The sequence below is a fragment of the Anguilla anguilla genome, chromosome 15 (assembly GCF_013347855.1).
Source record: "Anguilla anguilla isolate fAngAng1 chromosome 15, fAngAng1.pri, whole genome shotgun sequence".
Taxonomy (NCBI): domain Eukaryota; kingdom Metazoa; phylum Chordata; class Actinopteri; order Anguilliformes; family Anguillidae; genus Anguilla; species Anguilla anguilla.
Genome location: NC_049215.1, coordinates 11,563,204 through 11,582,368, shown reverse-complemented (window position 1 = coordinate 11,582,368; position 19,165 = coordinate 11,563,204). Strand labels below are relative to the sequence as shown.

At 45.2% G+C, this 19,165-nt stretch overlaps 2 protein-coding genes across 2 annotated transcripts; one reads left to right on the top strand and one right to left on the bottom strand.

The window, feature by feature from the left end:
• Positions 1-1,831: 1,831 nt before the first annotated feature.
• On the top strand, positions 1,832-3,199 carry LOC118214369 (coiled-coil domain-containing protein 173-like). Its single transcript, XM_035394278.1, has one exon. The coding sequence runs from the start codon at positions 1,832-1,834 to the stop codon at positions 3,197-3,199; it is 1,368 nt and encodes a 455-aa protein (XP_035250169.1).
• Positions 3,200-6,392: 3,193 nt separating this feature from the next.
• LOC118213684 (G-protein coupled bile acid receptor 1-like) lies at positions 6,393-14,578 on the bottom strand. The gene is made up of 2 exons (XM_035392718.1): positions 14,230-14,578; positions 6,393-10,469 (listed from the first exon to the last, which is right to left on the bottom strand). Exon 2 carries the CDS (start codon positions 10,384-10,386, stop codon positions 9,373-9,375), a length of 1,014 nt encoding a protein of 337 aa, XP_035248609.1. The 5' UTR covers positions 10,387-10,469; positions 14,230-14,578; the 3' UTR covers positions 6,393-9,372.
• Positions 14,579-19,165: the final 4,587 nt, after the last annotated feature.

Sequence of the window (19,165 nt, the reverse complement as noted above, 5' to 3'; positions counted from 1 at the left end):
GACGCACCGGGTTGTAGCCTCAGGCTAAGAGCGATGCGCTGGGTTGTAGCCTCAGGCTAGGAGTGACGCATTGGGTTGGCTATCCTGCTGGACCAGATGCAGTACAGTTCAGAGATGCATATTTATGAGCATCCGTCACACAATGTCCCAGCCCTGGTGATGCGATAAGAGTGCGGTTAATACATGAACCTGGGGATCAGCTGGCCAATGGTTTCTTTTGTTGTGCGGACCATGGTTCTCGACCCCTGTTAAAAAGACACCTACTTCAGAAGGGTAACATCAGTGAGATTATTTACCCATGAGTCACTGCTCTGTTCTCCCCTGAGACACTGCTCCATTCTCCCATGAGTCACTGCCCTCCCATGAGTCCCATGTCTTCATAATCTGCTGTCAGGAATGTTTGGTAAACACATGCATATAGGAAGAAAATATACCGGAAAGCCGCTACGTTGCATCTGGTGAGCATGAGACAAAGTCATGTCCCCTTTCCTAAACACACACCCGCTCTGTTCCGCCTTTTGTACCTTAACCAAGAGCAGGAACAGTCTCTTGTGTTGAAGGAGTTCCTCCTTTCTACTATCAATCCAGTTCTTGTTCTGTCTGTTTTTCCTCAGTCTGGTTCTGCCCTTGTCAGACATGCAGGCCCACAGTCTCAAACCCGCACACTTACACTGCAGGTGATGAGCCTGTGGGCTGCATGAAACATTAAGACAAACAGTTCTGCGCATTAGGAGGAAAAAATGTACACAAGAGTTTGAGCACTTCGGTCTCTTCTGGGAATTACGACAGGCAACGGGGTCACTCGATTTCACAGACGATTAAATTACCCATGATGCTTTTGCCAAATGTGCACTCCATTTGACTGAACAATAAGTCAGTATAAACATGCTCAATGACAACCTGCCTTCGGACTCTCAAAACTTCTCTTTCATACATGCTACGAATGAAAAAAAAATCCAAAGGAAGAGATCGTGGATGGTGATTGTCTTGAGATAAGAATGTCTTTGTTCTTAGTTTAGGCGTTATGAGATTACACAAACAGGACCGGACAGAGTAAAAAATTTTCGTGGCAATTTTCGCCTAGAATGATCCACTCGCTGACTGGGAGGGGTTGCAATTGCGAACCGGGGGGATTGAACGAGAACAAAAAATACGTTTTCGGTTGGCAGGTTCTTGTGGATTTTTGAATAAAATGCTGACACCTTTATAAATACGAAAATTGTGCAGTAGCCTGTCACTGAAAAATTAAGCCACACAGCGCCAGTATGCACTTATGTACAGTGTCCTTGTCATTATATTTTATAATTCGGTTTCTCTTACAAAATCCTTTAGTGCACTAACTAAGGCAATAAAATTAGCTCAGTATTTGCCGTTGCCTGTGCATCTAGAACGGCACAGTTATTGGTCTACTTTTTATTTTTCTTTGCTTGATAGATCGTTGCGGATATCAACGTGGCGTGATCATTCAATCTTCCTTTATTTTATTTTAGCAACTAATTTGTCCGAGCGAAATTACAGGAAAAACCTTATGTATGATGGTGACATGCACTTGTATGCCTACGTACTTGAAAATAACGTATTTCATAATACGAGTTCTTTCCTTCTCATTTCGTAATAAAATAACAGCCTGATAAAGATGTCAAGACAGCTCTCCGTCACCAGCAGCCTACGAGATAATCTCTTGTGACATCACCGCGGAACACTGAAACTCAATGGCACGCCCCCAAGGCTGTTCACGAATTCTACTGGCTGATGCCAATGTGACGTAACAGTAAGAATTCTTATACCGTTTCTATAAATCTCCGTTCTTCGAAACCTCAAATGGGCCAGAATGGCAGTTTCCTCTGCTTTGGTTTCCAGCAATGGGAGCCAGGGTAAAAGGAGAGGCCTTCTTGTTGACAACAGAGAAAGGGTTCTTGAAAATACCACCCGGCAGCAGTTCTACCAGAGCGACCGCGTGAAGCAGTTTCACAGAGACCTCCTGCTGACGGAGACCTTGAATGAAAGAAAGCTGCAGATTGAGCGCAATCAGCGAATGAGGGATGCGGCCAACGAGGAAGCCAGGAAGCTAGTGGCCGAGCTGAAACGCGCCGAGGCGGAGGCCATGGATCAGGAGCGACAGAAAGAGAGGCAGCGGGAGATGAAGAAGAAGGCGTACGCGGACGACCTGAGGCAGCAGATGAGGGAGATGGAACAACAGAGGACGCAGAAGATGCTGGAAAGGCAGAGGGAGATGCAGGAGTGCGAGCAAATGCGGAGGCAGTACGCGACGGAGCAGAGCAGGCTCAGGCAAAACCAACGGCAGGAGGAGATGAAGGCCATGAACTCGTACCTGGAGCACCTGGCGGACAAGCGCAGGGACAGGGAGACGGAGGACAAGCGGGAGGAGGTGGCGGAGGAAGGGCGGCGGCGCTTTGTCGTGGAGAAGGACCAGTGGACGCAAGCGAGCAACGAGGACCACGCCGACGGGTTCCGGCGCAGGATGCGGCGCAGCGAGGTCCTGGGCGCCAAGCTGGAGACGCAGGCGCGCGAGCAGGCCCGGTGGCGCGAAGCCGCCAACTCCCGGGCGCTGGCCAAAGCCCTGGCCCAGCAGGAGGCCAGGTTCATCCAGGAGCGCAACCGCAAGAAGCAGATGAACCTGGACATGGCCAACTCCATCGCGGGCTACCGGGAGTACAAGCAGAAGGAGCACCAGCTCCGGGCCATGGAGGAGAGCCGCAGCTCCCTGGACACGCTCCAGTCCAGCAAGGAGGCCGACAGGGCCTTCCAGGAGACGCAGCGCTGGGCCGCCCAGAGGAAGCGGGAGGACAGGGCCGTGCTAGACGGCATGCTCCACCGGCAAATCGCCCAGAAACAGGCCCAGGAGCAGCTGAGGAAGCAGGAAGATGAGGAATTCGACCTGAAGACTCTGGAACTGCTCGCACTGGAAGACCTGGAGTTCCAGAGGTACACCAAAGGCGTCATCGATGCGGCGACAGACGCCGACAGGAACACCCTCCCGCTCCGCAAGACCACCTGCAAGGGGACTGGTGTGGGCTTGGGGCCCATTTCGGGTGGAATTAGAGCCAATTATCTGGTTCCCGGGGCCAACCATTCTCAAATACCGCAGTATTACAACAGCGCGGCTCGCGATATCAACAGGTTATACAGGGCCTCTGAAGACGAGTCTACAGAGCGAAGACTTGGATTCATATGGTGAATGATTAAGAGGAAGTTCAAAAGAGGAACACCAAAGAAAATCTTGATGTCTTGGTAGTTCTAATGAGGAAAATAAATAAGCAGCAACTTGATATAAAGGTCTGTGTTTATATATTAGTCATAATCACACAACACACCATCAAGGTAAAGTATCATTAGAAAAATGATTATCAAATTTGCAGTAGTCTTTCAAAATTTTTATTGAAATCAGTGAGCATAATGTCATCCCTGAAGAAGCGATAAGGACCAGGTACCTCCGGCTGTAGCTCAGAAGGCCAATCAGGCTAATGTTGCACAGACAGGCCAGTGGCAGCTGCACTCAACACCTAGGCTACTCCCATCACACAAGCCCTGGATAGGCTGCGATAGTCCACAACACGTAATAGTGGAGTTACCATAAGAAATGTTTACTAAAATATTCACCAATTATGTGGTAGCTATATTATTCACAATCTTGACTGCAGTGCATGTGTACATAGCTCATGACTTAAAATATACATATGTGTCACCTATGCACACACTGCATACCTATTTGCACAGGTATTTACTCAAAACATATTCCGTGCAACTATTTAATAGCTGTAGTACTAATGTCAGAACAGTAAAATGTCCAGTGTTACCAGAGTTATTGGGACCTTGATCGAACACTGTAAGTTTTACTGTGAAGTTGAGGCAAACTTGAATCTCATTAGTAAAACCAATGAATTATGTCAAATGTTCAATGTTCAAATCCCAATTGTCATAGTGTGTACTAATCCCTTCTAACCTGTGAGGTGCAAATGTACTTTGCTAAACAAACAAACAAAAAAACTTTCCCATTTTTGTCAAAACCTGCTCTATGTCTGGGGTTCTCAAATCCCCCATAATCCTTTGGTCTTAGTGTGTTATATCTCTCAGGGGCTGGAAGAGGCTCCATTGATGTCACATCACAGAGGAGAAATGACTGCAGCTATTGTTAAAAGCCTGGGGCTACTTTGTTTTTGGGACGGATATTCTTTGTTAGCATTTCTTAGCTTTCGAAAGCCACCATTGTCCACGTGTTTCCAAGGGGAACATGAAACGAAAAATAATAAAATCAACAAGTATTTTAAATATTTAGCAGGACACGAGACTAGCGGTCTGGGCTTTGACTGCAAATAGCACCGGATCAGGTGCGCACGTGTGTGCGATGGAAATCAGGGAAAAATGTGGTGGACGCGAATGGAAGCGATTAGAAACCGGTGCGAATGATTTCCCAGTTTAATTTAATAATTATTTACGCCGAGTCCGGATCGGTTCAGTTTGCGTAGTTTATATAAGGGTCACATTTTTGTCCATTCCAGCTTCCGGAGAGGGCGTGCAATATACGGTCGGTGGTTTGCGTTGCGTAACTTTTCTCGTTATCTCTGAAGCCCAGCTTTTGTTTAGGTAGCCTGCAGCCCACCTACTGTGGTCGTGTCACATAACATAACATGAAGAGTGTATATAATCCCCTTCATTATCTTGGTCTGTGATGGATCTGGCTTCTTTCGGAAGCTGAATATTTCTGATTTGCAATCCTTGGCGTTGTTATTCTATAGTTTATCTATTGTGCTTTATGCGTGGGCCTAGCAGTGCTGGCGCTGTTGTATTTGTTAGTATTATTGTACTGATATTCAAATTTCTCAGTTCTGGCTAAATCGCCAGGTCAGATTTTTCTATCTTTCGCACAGGCGTATTCTGCAAACTGCAGAACGAGTTAAATTCTGGCGCTAATTGGCCACTGGGTAGTGCTATAAGCCAGAAAATGGCAATGTTTAGACACGGGTCCTGGCCTCTCTGACGCAAACTTGCCGAGTGTCAGTCACTAAATCGCTCTCCAAGAACAATTTGACCCAATGATCCAGAGGGTATTTCACGACACAGGATTGAGTTGGATGGATAACGGTCCTGAGTAAAACCTGGAACAGCGCTTTTTTATTTTTACTTTCGTCTATGTTCCAGCTTTGAGAGGGTTCCAGGTTTACTCAGTGCAGTTATCCAGCTAACTCCGTAATCCTGCTTCACGAAATAAATTGACCTCTGACGCCATTTGCATCAACATACAAGTTTCTCTGGCTTGCTTATTGGACTCAATAACAGATTTGTCCACCATAAAGCCAAATGAAAATTGATGTGACTTTATTGTGCAAAAGTGAATTACCAGTTTCACTTTGACAGTTGGAAAAAAATACTAATTGAATTGTCAGTCATCACAGCAATTGAACGGCATGGTGGCACACTGTTTTTTTTAAAAAAATTTAAAATGCTATATTTTTTAAAGCAGTATGTCAAAATACTCAATGAAAAACCAATTTATTTCGCAATCAAACTTGCAGCAGTGGCTAATACCTATGTCACTTGCAGAAGTGACTTTGTCCTATGAATTAACCATAATCTTGAACTGGCCACCACAAATCAAACAAAAAGCAGTATTTCTCTGCATTATGAAACACCAAACACATTAGCATCTGGTAATTTTATTTGTTTCAATGGAAGCTCCCAGAAACTGCAACAAAAAATAAATTTATTTTTAAAAATAACTGATCAGCCTCAGAGGGACTCTCAAACAGGTAGTGTAGTATAATTGTTAGGGAACTGCATGGGCTTGTAAATCAAGGCCAAGGTTGTGGGGTTTGATTCCCTGCTGGCCCACTGAAATCTTGGCTGCTAGCCTGGCTCACAGTTTGTGTAGCCTTGCACGTAGGATGTCACTCGGTGCCTTTAACCCTTTCAGCTGCAAGGTCACAAATATATGATTGGAATGTTTTTAACTGAACATTTGGATGCTGATGTAACAATTACTGGTAACTGAAAGCAATGGAGTTCTGGAATACTGACTTTGAATTTTGAAAGAATATGCCAAAAAAACCTACCCTTCAATGGGTTAAGCAATGTTTTTGAGTACCTCTGAAGTGGGTTTTCAGATATTAGTTTGTAGTATGTGAAGCTATATTATCTTAAACGTGCCTTGTGGTTTTTCGCGTGAAACTGACTTTTAAAAAAAAATTTAATTGCAGTATTTCAAATGGTGCAAATCTAAGATGGCTGCTTGCATGCATTTTTAAAATAAAGGCTTTGTTTGCAGAGGAAGTAGCCTTTAGCATCCCAGCATGTCCTGTTGACGTTTCATTAATGCAATCACTGCGCAATCCCACACAAGCATGTGCAACATTCACACCAGTAAGAGCAAGAAGTATTCCAATACATTTTATTTCTATAGCTGTCTTCAAACGAGGTGTCAAGGGCTTCAAAAATCAGAAAACAATTACATCAGGAAAAAATACAGCAATTAAATTAAATTAGGCATTAAAGATAAATTTATAAAAGAGAAAACGACGGTTGCAGGTTATGCCATGGTTTAGGCTACCAAGGAGAAACCTCGGTCACTTGAGCACTTTTGAGTGACCACCAAAATACCCTTTAGGCTACTAATGAGTAGCGAAATCCTACAATCCAGTAATACTTTAAAATGTTCTTTAAATATGTGTATATGCATTTGTTGTGTACTGTATTGTGCAAAGGTAAAGGAAGTGTATGATTTAAAAAAAAAAGTTTTGATATTTTGATACACTGCTTAGTTTTACACTCTGAAAACTTTCTGATCTAGTAATCTTTTCTGGTCTCACTACTTTGATCTGTAGGCTACTGATCCTCTGCAAACTTCCCTAAAATGCAAACGTAGCTCTAACAGGTAACCAAAGCAAAGAAGACAACACTGGTTATTCTGTTTTGAATGGCTTTAATCAAACCTAGAGGAAATTAGAGCTAGCGTAACCTTTATTGAAAGTTAAAAACAAAAAAATCTCATTTTGGAAATAAGAGGCTTAGAAAATTGTGTTTTCATGCTGTAGATCAACTTTAAAATTTTACCCTCACGAGCAACCTTGTACTGTAAATGTGTAAAACCAAAAATAATCTAGGTCAAGTGGCGGAAAGTTTGTGGCATTACATTTTTAGTATTGGGAAAAAATGGATTGTGCCATATTGGCTTACGGTTTGACAAATTTGCCCCAGGGAAGTCAAATATAGGCCTAAGTGATACCATCAAGACCCATGGAGGTTTTTAAGACTGTTTTAAATCACCTGTCAATAGGATTGGTTTTAATCGTGTTCCATGGCCACTAGCCAGAATGAAAACCAGATTCTCAGATAAGTTAAATGTGGCAACAGGGGGACATTTATTTTTAGGTGTTCTTGATAAGCAGTGAAAATAGCAGAACTTTACTGGCTGAAGGGAAAAAGTCCACCGATGATGAAGCTGCTGAAACCGCATGCTGACGTTCGGCGAGACATCTGAGAATGTATCCGGACCTCTCTTTCACAAGCACTCCCGCGCAAGGCCTACAATAGCGATAACGAGCCCGTGTCTGCGTGTCGCGACAGCTCCTGCCGTTACGCGTCGCTGGCTCGGCTCACAGCCGCCGGATTAGTGCCGTTTTATGATGCAATTTGTAAATCTTCGTATTTTTGTCACTGTTGGTAAAAAAAACAATAAGCCAAACAGCAAGAAACATTTGATTGTCTAGAAATGTATACTCTCATCAGCACAGCATGCCTTAAGAATTTTGGTGAGTCTATGGATGTTCATTGTAGTGTATGTTTCAGCACAGTAGAATATAGAGATGGAACACATGTCCCTTACAGGGGACACAGATGCATTGCTGGTTGTTAGGAGGATATACAGGAATGCATTTTATGGAACATTTGGTCATGCGAGAACTTTCTCTTTAGCGGTCGCATATATTAATCACTTCTGTAAGCACAACATGTGCAAACTGCACAGCAGTGCTTGTAGAAACTTCCTTTCCACAACCCCCACCACCACCACCTATGAGTGCAGCTCTCTTCACATTATCATTTTGAGGTGTTCATTCAGGTACTGCCATCCACCTTTAAACATTTGCCAGCACGTTGCCATAAGGTAAAATAACGTCCCTTATTCTGTCCCCACGTTTTTTACCATGTGAGTGTCGGATGTGAGTGTCAAATGGACGTCACTCACGCTCTGTAAACAGGAACCGGTGACGTCCGTCGAGTCGAGAACGTCTGCCATTTTAACTGGACCCAAGTGGCCAGTTTCTCTTGTGTTTATGCCAGGCCAAACGTAAAGACGTTGCGCATAATGGCTGTGAAAGAATGAACAGGAAGTGGGCTGTTTTACCACATCTGAAAGGTCATCCTTGGTCCACATGGGTTATTGTGAAAACCACCATCCTCCCAAACTCTGAATATAGGCTAACTGACTCACTCTCCGTCCGCAGCGACTCTTCCAGTTCCGCTTATCAGAAGAGGGGGAAGGTCGCGAGAAATTGGACCGAATAAAAATCTGAATAATTATATTTTATTACTTCAGGACCATGATTCACCACAGTTGCCAGTGTGACTATTTCCATTGCAACATTTTAAAAATTTATTTACCATTTCAGATATCATCCACAAAAAAAATAATTTTTTCAGTTTTCAAAACCAGAGGGCTGATAGTTGCAGTACAATGCCTTGCAATTTATGTCAAAGACATAAATCAGGGGTGCAAAATAAGGCCTTACACGCCCACTTCTGTTCTATTTAATTGGCTCAATCATCCATTAGGCCAGACATTTTCCATTAAACTGGGCTGCAGCTGCAGACTTAAACGTGTATCCGTAGTGAAAATGTTTTACTGTCATCCGATATTGGAGAGAAACCGCATCAGAGGACAGAGCCATTGCAAACGAAGGCCAGAATGATCGGTCAGTGTCCATGCCGACCCTCCAGGAAGGTTTTCCGCCCTTGTTATAAATACTGTCACTTAAACGAGTCCTAAAACGTGTGTGTGATGCATCCTAAACATAATTTCTTGGATTCGCGAAAAAAAGAAATCCAAGTAGTTTCATACCGAACCAATCCATGACGATGGTTCACAATACTGAACCAATCCATGATTATGGTTTACAATACTGAACCAATCCATGATGATGGTTCACAAATGTTGCCATGTTGCCAGGGAAGAAAGGTGTAAAAACCAAACAGAACCAACACAGGCAGCAACCGTTGGATGGGTCTTTGGCACTGGGGTTCCTCCTGGGCCCACGAGGGAACGGGGGGGAAATGGAGAGGCTCAAACAAGGCCGGCCGGGCCCCACAGGGGGGTGGTCCCGTAAGGGTTGGGGTCTGCCGGGGGGGGGGGGGGGGTGGTCAGAGCGCGATGTCGCCTGGCTCCCTCCGCCTCCAGCGGGCCCTGAGGGTGTGCAGCAGCCTGCGGGCCGGGTCGGTGTACTGCCGGTTGGCCAGGCCCAGGACCACGGGGATGATGGCCATGCTGCCGATGCCCGTGCAGGACAGGACGATGTGTGTGCTGGAGGCCCCGCCCCCCGGCCCGCCCCCGGCCCCGCCCCGCCGCAGCAGGCCTACGGACACGTGCACGTAGACGATGTAGGGCACCCAGCAGGCCACGAACACCAGCGAGACGGCCGCCACGCACTTGGCGTAGCGCAGGTTGAGCCTGTGCTCGGCCGTGACCGCCTGCGCCCGCTCCACCGAGCGCCGCAGCTTGCACAGGTCGCGCACCTGCCGCCGGGCGATCCACAGGACCCGCCCCGTCATGCCCACGATGGACAGGATGGCGGGGAGCAGGAGCCCGTACACCTCCAGGTAGATGAATGTGTTGGGGAAGACCAGCCTGTACGAGCAGCCCTCCTCGCCCAGGCCGGAGGGGGCGGAGCCGTTCCCGCCCCCGGCGCCGGAGGTGGCGTTGGAGGCGGAGCCCCAGTTGTTCCAGCCAAAGGCGGGCAGGGAGGCGTAGAGGAGGGGCGGGGCCCACACGGTGAGCAGCGCCAGGGGGAAGCAGCGGTGGACCCAGAACTGGCTGTGGTGCAGCGGGCTGGCGATGCACAGGTAGCGCTCGTAGTGCACCATCACCAGGTTGAAGAGGTAGGACAGGAAGAGGAAGTTGGGGAAGATGTGCACCAGCAGGCAGGCGCTGAAGTCCAGGTCGCGGCTGAGGCCCATGCGGGGGATGAAGGGCAGGGCCACGCCCGTGCACAGGTCCGCCACCAGCAGGCTGAGGAAGAAGTAGTTGGGCGTGTTGTGCAGCTGGCGGTTGCTGGCGATGCCCAGGATGATCAGCAGGTTGGCCAGGATGATGGCGGTGGACAGGGGCAGGGTTATGCACAGGATGAGTCGCTCCTGGGCGGGGTCATCGGGAGTCATGGCTGGGGGCTCCGAACTTCGTCAGCAGCGCCCACCGCTCACCCCCCACCTCCCCTTCCCTCTTCCCATTCACGCAGCAGGACCTGAGAGAGAGAGAGAGAGAGAGAGAAGATTACAGTAAGTGGCCAGAGCAACTGGTGGGTGGGGGGGTGGGGGTGGAGACAGAGCAGCTGGTGGGGGGGGGGGGGCGGGTAGGATGTTATGAAACATTTCGGCAGAGCACTTCCGCATTTTCACAAGCAAAACTTTCCCTTGAACAATATCTCACAGCCTCAATTCTCACACACACACATAACACATAGTTGAATTTGAAATGACTATACTTTGAAGTGACTGAAACGAAGAATCAAACCATATAATATAACACTAAAACAGCTCAATATTGCTTCTGATTGTCTCTTAAAAGTTGCTGAAATGATTATATTTCCCGTTTATTTTGTTCCCATTGACACGTTTCATTTTTTATGTTTTTTTTTTTTGACAGCAAATATCTGTTTTGAGGACTCACAGAAACGGGTAATTTATTATTTTTACGGTCTTTTTGCATTGACCTCATTTTCTACTTAGACAGACTAAATAACTCTAATAATGTCACAGACATTAAACGAGTGCAGCGGTCCATAGACCACATTACCAGCAGTATGTCGGACTGCAATGTTGGCAGACAATGTGTGGCCTGGCTAGGCCTCAAAAACTGTATGTATATTGTGTCATATGACTGTAGCCTGATCAGGGACTAACTATGGTATAATAAATCAAATGGTGACAATTCTCTCACAAGCATTGCACATAGGCCCAGTCAAATACATTTTTTAATATTTACATTTTCAAATATTGAAATATTATAAATATATGACAATTATATCGTAAAATATATGGACAAAGTACACATTATCTTCACTTTCAGATATCGGAAAAAGTAATATTTTTACAAACACGTTGACATGAAACAGGTCAACAGATGTTAGGGAAAGCCCGTATATTTACGACACTTTCCAGTGTCTTCCATTTCCACAAGGGCTGTTGTGTTACTGCCAGTCTTTGCCATCATTTTAACTGCTGACTTTATGAAGCTGTGTCCCGAGCCTCCCCCGTAGGCACACACTGGCGTTTTGCCCTTGAGAGGCATGTTCATAAAACTGAATTGTGGACTTCATAACCGGGCCAATTTAATTAGTGAAATGAGCTGTGCCTCACGTGCGTGCTTAGACAGAGTCCGTTGGTTTCAGAGATCAGCGCTAAAGGCTCCCAGGTCGAGACTAGCGCTTTAAAAGCCCTGCTGTGTCTGGAGCCGTTAACATCATCCACCGGACACCCAAGAGCGGTCCGTGCGTCTGGCTTTGTGCGGAATTGAATTGAACCGGTTAACTGGATTCAGGCCACTGGGCTCTCTTGTCCTTAAACGTTTCTTCCTATGCCATGAAATCGGGGATCCACCTGTGAACAGGAGCGCATAATGCCACAGACCGTCTGTCCTGTTCGGTTATGTTTCCGAGGTCACGCATAACAGGAAATGCACTTCATAATATTTGTCTCTCCTTTTATCGGTTTGATATTCTTGGCTGCGGGAATGACCACACAGAATGGACATCTGATATCAGACTTGGGCCCCACAGCAGAAGACGTTAGCACAAACTCTGCAAGGTACAAACTTAAACATTTCCGCAGATCTTAGCGCACAATTGCGTGTGCCACATTAACCGTTATATTCTTTTTCAACTGTGAAATAAAACGTATCAGTGCATTAAAAATTTACAGAAATGTTGAAGTTTGTTCCCTGGAGAGGTTGCTTTAGCTACAAATGAACATAACGTGATTTGACCAGGGGTGCCCAAATTTGGCATATATAAATTCGGGAGAGTGCAGACGGCCGTGATGCCAATCGTCCCTTCTTATCACACTGCAGTTTGCTAATCAGGCTCCTGTAGATATCAGCTGGAGGACGACATTACACCTGCAGCTAACCAGGTGGACCTGCAGGCACCAAACCCTTCCAGCAGGGGTCACTGTTTTGTGGTGAGATGCAATCAGCCCAGCCGAATGAATCCCTCCCTACCCTACCCTGAGTGACACTAGGTCAGGGGTGCCCAATCAGGTGTCATGGTGGGCTGAGGGTATGCGTGTTTTCATTCCAGCCAATCGCTACACCTGCTGATGTTGCTAATTATCACCTTCAATCAGACAAGATGGGACTAATTAGTGAAATCAGCAGGTGAAGTGATTGGTTGGAATTACAAATGTGCATATGCTCGGCTCCACCAGATACCAGACTGTGGGGCCCATCCATGTACTAGAGCAGAGCCTTAACAGATACCAGACCTTGGGGCTCATCCGTGCACTACAACAAAGCCTTGGGGGCCATCCATGCACTAGAACAGAGCCTTAACAGATACTAGAGCAGTGGTTCTCAACTCGGGCCGGAAAGGGCCGGTGTGGGTGCAGGCTTTTGTTCCAACCAAGCAGTTACACACCTGATTCTACTTATCAACCTTTGGGGTCTTCACTAAGGACCTTGATTAGTAGAGTTTGCATCTGGTGTGTAACTGTTTGGTTGGAACAAAAGCCTGCACCCACACCGGCCCTTTCTGGCCCCAGTTGAGAACCACTGTTCTAGACCATAGAGCTCATCCATGCACTAGCACAAAGCCTTAACAGATACCAGACCATAGAGCTCATCCATGCACTAGAACAGTGCCTTAATAGGATGATCACACAGGCTACAAACCATTAATTTTTGGCACATGCAATATCCAGCAAACATTTCGGTCTCTTGACTTCGCTATCCTAACACAGAGGCCTAATGGATTTTACTATCATGATTGTTTATCTCTGTTGTGCTACAGCTTTAGTCATTCTTGGCCTCTTTTTCATCTTTGTAAGCGGGGTGAAGGAAACGTTATGTGTGATGTTTAAGCACTGTTTTCCTGTTCATCTGAGCATTCTGAAATGGATTAGAAAATGGGCACTGGAATATACTAGAAATGGGAATGTGTACACGGGCAGCCTTCAAAAACTTGAAACTGATTCTCTCAAAGCAAATCTCTATTTATGGAAGTTCCTAGATGAATGTGTCACTTTCGCTATCTCAAAGTGCTCAAGTGCTCACTTTTCACTGCTTGACGTAGAGTTCGTTATTTTTGTTCATTTGCACCTAAATTTTATCTAGCCATGGTTTTCCTTATACAGCTGATTGATTTTATTTTTCCAGAATTAAAATAATTTCTCAGAGAATTTCTTCTGAAGTGAAATAAAGAACAGAAACAGAAAAGTCAATTAAAAATACATATCTTATATCCACTATAGACTAAAAGTCTGTTGTATGTCAAACAGTTTTTAAAATACAATACCTTTAATAACCTGGTCTGGAACCATATACAGTGTATGGGACAGAACACATGAACATAACATATGCAACTTATGTGGAACAGTTTCAGTTTCTTTATGCAATTACATAAGCATTAGCAACATTTTTCATGGCAAACTGGATTTTGATAACTGTCAAAATCACTATCTGTCCACATATACATGATGTACACAATTATAAATATTCCACTGCAGTTGTACTTATGCATTGTGATAATGACATTTATCATGCATCTGGGCCCAAGAGAGGCATTGTGCCAATATATTGCAGAGTAATATCCATTCAATCATTTGAGCCCTCAAAAGAAACCAGTAAGCTGGTTATAAAATGTCAGTTATCTTCAAAGTAAGGCAGTCACCAAGCAGTTTGGTGAGGAGCATTTCAAATCAAATTCCTTCAACTTCAGATATATTAGTAGTAAAAATAAGTAAATAAATAAATAAAAGAAAGAAAAATAAAAATAAAAAACCGGAGCTTACCTCAGTGAAAGTGCGGGGATCCGCGGTTGTGCCAGATGAAACGTACGAACTCGTGCGCTTTCCTCGCATCCATCAGGGATCCTCGGAGACCGGCCGCTCGTGCTGCTCCAGCGACCGGTGCGTCTTCTGTTTCCTGTGTGTTTTGACAGTCGAGCAGCTTCTCCCACTGACCGGCGGGAGTCCGTCAGTCCGTTCCTCCCCTCTGAGGGCAGAGAGGGACGGAGCGCAGGAGAGGGGCGATCGCTTCACAGACCGGCTCAGCCGAACTTGCTAACCCCTGCACAGGGGCAGCGCAGACTGTGAGAAAGTCCTCGCGCGGGGAGGAAGCGCAAAATGGCGCTGCGCCTTTAAGAGCGTTCTGTTCATGAAACTGTGAAGAGTGAAACTGTTCATGATAAAGGCCTGTGGTGTGTCGACACAGGAGAGGAAACCACAGACATTTATAGTTTATCTCACATTGCTGTCAATTCGCTCCACACCTCACTGAGAATGCAACAACCAAACAAACAACAACAAAAAACTGAATGTTGGTATGGAAAAGTAGAATCATAGGTATCTGCGTTTTGTGAATGCTTAAGTGCCACTGCTGTAAAAATGTACAAATGGCCATTTAAAACAAAGGAACAGAATAAAACTGAACTGGCACATTTAAAACAGTAAGCCCATCTTGTGCCATTTGATTTTGTCCATTCCCCTCAAAGTACTTAAGAGGGGAATGTTTCCGTCCCACTATACCAGTGGCTTCCTTTTTTGCTCACTGCTCCCCTTGAGATTAAGAGGACGCAGACATCCAGCAGAAATGATAAAGTATCTACAGAGCAAAAAGGAGAAAGTAGCCAGTATACAGTGTGCTGTGGATGTTCACGTTCAAAATGAAAGATAACGGTAGCAGCTGTACATGCCTCATCTTACGATTAAGAATGAGGAGGGAAAAAATAAGTTCTACAAAATTTTGACATTTAATAAAAACCAGCGACTCCCTTTGGAATGTTTCTGTGGTGCTTGGGATTGATTATGGTGCGGTTTTGAGACCGTGAGTTCGGTAAGATAACTGGTTAATGTTACTGTGAGGGATTGCTGTGCAGGACAGTGTACAAAGCGGACAGACCCCTTTAGGATTACCCTTTCAGTTACGAGACAAATAGAATGAAACCATACATAAACAAACAAATGACTAATAGTTATCAAATGTTTAAAAAACTGCACTGGTTATCTCTCATCTTAACACACCAAGTTGTTTAAGTTGTTTCCTGAAGTCATTTCTCTTATAAAATCACTTTCATTTAGCATATGGAACATTCTGGGCCTAAGCTCTACAGTCTTTGGACTGAAGAGGTTTGCATCTGAGTTTGAAGCTAAAGGCATTGATTAAATAATAATGAAACAGACAGTGTGCAGGGCAGACATGGCCTCTTACTGCCAGACTACGGAGAGTTTATTCTTTTATTCGGAGAGATGTGGCGCTTCCATGGCCCAAGGAAACTAATCTCAGGGGACTGGAATGCAGCTACTGACCCACCAGATCTCACCAGCACAGGAGGAGATAAGTGCATCACTAGTCAAAGTTTATTTAACAGTTATATGTCATTTTTCGTATTCTCCACAGGAAAAAGTATGACAAAGATCAGGAAACATGGAAAGGGCCTTCTGCAGTTTGAAGCTTGGGTCTGTACGTTGTCAGTGGTAGGGTAAGTGGGGATTCTGTGGGCAGACATACCTGTTGCTTCCCTCCTGGCAGCAGCACGGTTGACTAAATGATCGCAGACATAGATCCTTTCCCCCTCAGAGCCGTCATGGTAAAATCACCGACACCACATTCTGATCAGTCAAATTACTGTTTCTCAAAAGGACAGAAGCTAACACCACCAAGCTAATTTAGCCTGGTAGACCCACATACCAGATTCACACAGATGTACCCAAAACAGTATGGAAGTACACCAGAAAACAACCACAGCATTTAAACACACTTAGACACCTTTCTGGAAACCGCACAGCTAAGAATGGGACAATCTGCCAGTGACAAATATAAATAATGTATTTGGAGAAATAGCAAGAAATATCTTATCTGAAATTAGCAAAGAACAAAATCAATGAATACAACAATACGCCATTGCAGAATTAGGACTGGAAACGAAAGAACAGTTCTGCAATCAAGACGTGGAGTGTTAAATAGGGAAGTCTGTAATCTCCAGCTTTATTTAACAATACTTCATATAGAAATGAAATCCCTGCTCTATGCAGACGACTCGCTTCTGTCGTCGCCCACTGGGCAGGGTTATATCAGAGCCTTGATCTCCTGGAGAACTGCTGTCAGAACTGGGCCCTGGCAGCAAACTGAAAATATCCAGATCTCAGGGAATTAAGCCAAAGTTCTCAACTGGCGCAATACATATGGACAACCACACACACAGCAATTATTTATTTGGGTTTGAATTTAAGTTCTGGGAAATTTCACCCTTACAGTGAATAAACTGAGAGAGCATGCAGGGCATTCTATGCCAGAAATAGATTAATTTCAGTTGAAATACCAAAGTTCAGTATTTGTTTAAAAAGAATCCAGACAGTTGTTTCCTGAGTAAGCCGGCAGCGTATTCAGGTCCAGTCGTTCCCATAATGTGATTAAGTGTAATACCATAGATCTCGGCTATTGTGGGTGCTGTGTGCAGTCACGCCCCCTGCGTCTCTTCGTCTTTGATCAAGTGCTTGATGAGCGCCGCTCGGACGCGAGCGACATGATGGATGTGCGAAACATCCTCGGTACCCGAGCCCCGAGGCGTGAGTCACCGTGTCATCGGCCACAGCCCGGACAAACACAGCCGTCTCCCGACACGTCATGCCGCTCATTGCCAGGATTTAATAGGCCATTCCCGTTTAACCGCGCGGCCAATCGGCCACCGAGCGCTCTTATCTGATTTTGGGCGCAGGTGTCGGCTGCCAGACGAGGTGATGGGCCGGTTTCGGCAAGGACGCGTGAAACCAGACGTGCGTGGAAAACCGGGCTGGCCGATTGGTTAATTCGGGCGCGGTCGGCGAATGCGAATGCCCACTCCCTCAGAGACGAAGGGATGAGAGCAGGAGAGGAGAGGAAAGGAAAGAGGAGGGCAGAGGGGTAGAGAGGGGTGGAGAGTGACAAGGGGAAGCGATCCTTTGCTGGTTGGCAGCTGGCTTCCGCCGGTTTCATCACCAACCACCCCCCCCCCCCCGCAACCCCCTTCCCCGGCCTCCCATCTCATCACTTCGCACACAATGGCAGTGTGGAGCCCTCACAAAGGCCCTGCACTTGTTTACTGTACCTAAATTTAGACGAACGCAACACCGACACGCACAGAAGCCCCATCCTGCTTTTCTACTGTCTAGGGAAACGTAAACGTCTGCTCCCAACAATGCCGTGCGGCCATCTCGCCAAAACGCAAGAAAGCGTCCATCACGAAACTTAGGAGAGCGCCTTCATTTGCAGAAGGAGCCTTTCCGATGGTAAGACAGCCTATGCGTTTACGCTAAGGTTGGCTAAATGTGAATGATTAACCGGGACTGCTGTGCCGAGCTGTGGGGACCGAAGCTGAGCAAAGGTTTAATGCCAATGCATTTTCACTCGAGCAAAATGAGAGTAAACAGATTAGCCTCCTCCAATGAGTCTGAAGGAGTCAAAGTAAACCCTTTAAATCACACAGAGGTTTCGAGTTCTAGATGAAAACTGCATAAACATCTTCTTACGAAACAAACGACTTACCGATTGCCAAAGCAATTGCCAATGCAAAGTTAAAAGAAACGAGCATTAGGGCCCTAAGACAAATGGTTTAGACCAGGGGTGTCCGGTCGTATCCAAAAAAGATTCTTGTTTTAGCCCAGCACTAAAGACACCTGATTCAACTAATTAGCTACTCATGGTTTTCAATCAAGACCTCGATGAGTAAAATCAATTGTCTTAGTACTGGGCTAAACAAACAATCTGCACCCACATTGGCCCTTTTTGGATAAACTCGATACGCCTGGTTTACACTGATGACTAAACATCACAGAAAACTATGGACTACACAACCCATAATCCTGTGCTTCAGGATTCACTCTCTTAGCACAAGCATCATCCTGCATCATGTATGTTTCACTTCTGTATTTACCGAATACATAGCTATAGCTCGACGTATACGTTCCCCATCTATGCAACTACAGCATGTCGATCCCTGGTCTTTGCACTTGTGTGCATTGTAAGTCTTTGTGAATAACAGACCCTGATGAATGCAAGATGACTGTAGCATAGCTTCAGAAGTTCATATGTTTTGTACGCACAGAGTAATGTCTCTCCTGTGAAAAACAGGGATTACTGTACTTTGAGCTGGCCATTCCACTTTCACACGACACAAACCCATCACCACACCAATTAGCACTACAGACCGGAAACAGTAAAGAATGTGACCTATTCAAAATGGTTGGCATAGCAACTAGAGCGCCTAAGTATCCAGATACCTGGTTTACTTTCTAGAAACACCATATATGGGTCATAACTATAAATAAATTCAATTTATTAAAAACAAAAAAAAGAAATTATTTGTTTAAAAAAAAAAACGAAAAAAAACCGAATTCCTTATTTCTGTAGGTGGGGGGAAATAAGTGATTGTTTTACCCAGCGGACCAGTGACAAAAATGCTCCCATCTACACAAAAACATACCCGAGGGCTTTCACTCTTTTCATAAGGAAGTAAGCCCAGGGTTTTACCATTAATCTTAAAATGTTTTTATGACAAAACCGACTAAGCACTAACACTAAGAGAGTAACTGCCTTGGATCTGGCCACACTGTCTAAAGGTACCTTGTAATACAAAACATATATTAAACATTGGCCAAGTCAACAAGATGGTTTAGTGCTTTCCTTAGAAGAGTATGTCTTCTAGAACCACTGACACCCATGCAAGTACACAGGAAATAAAATCAGCCCACA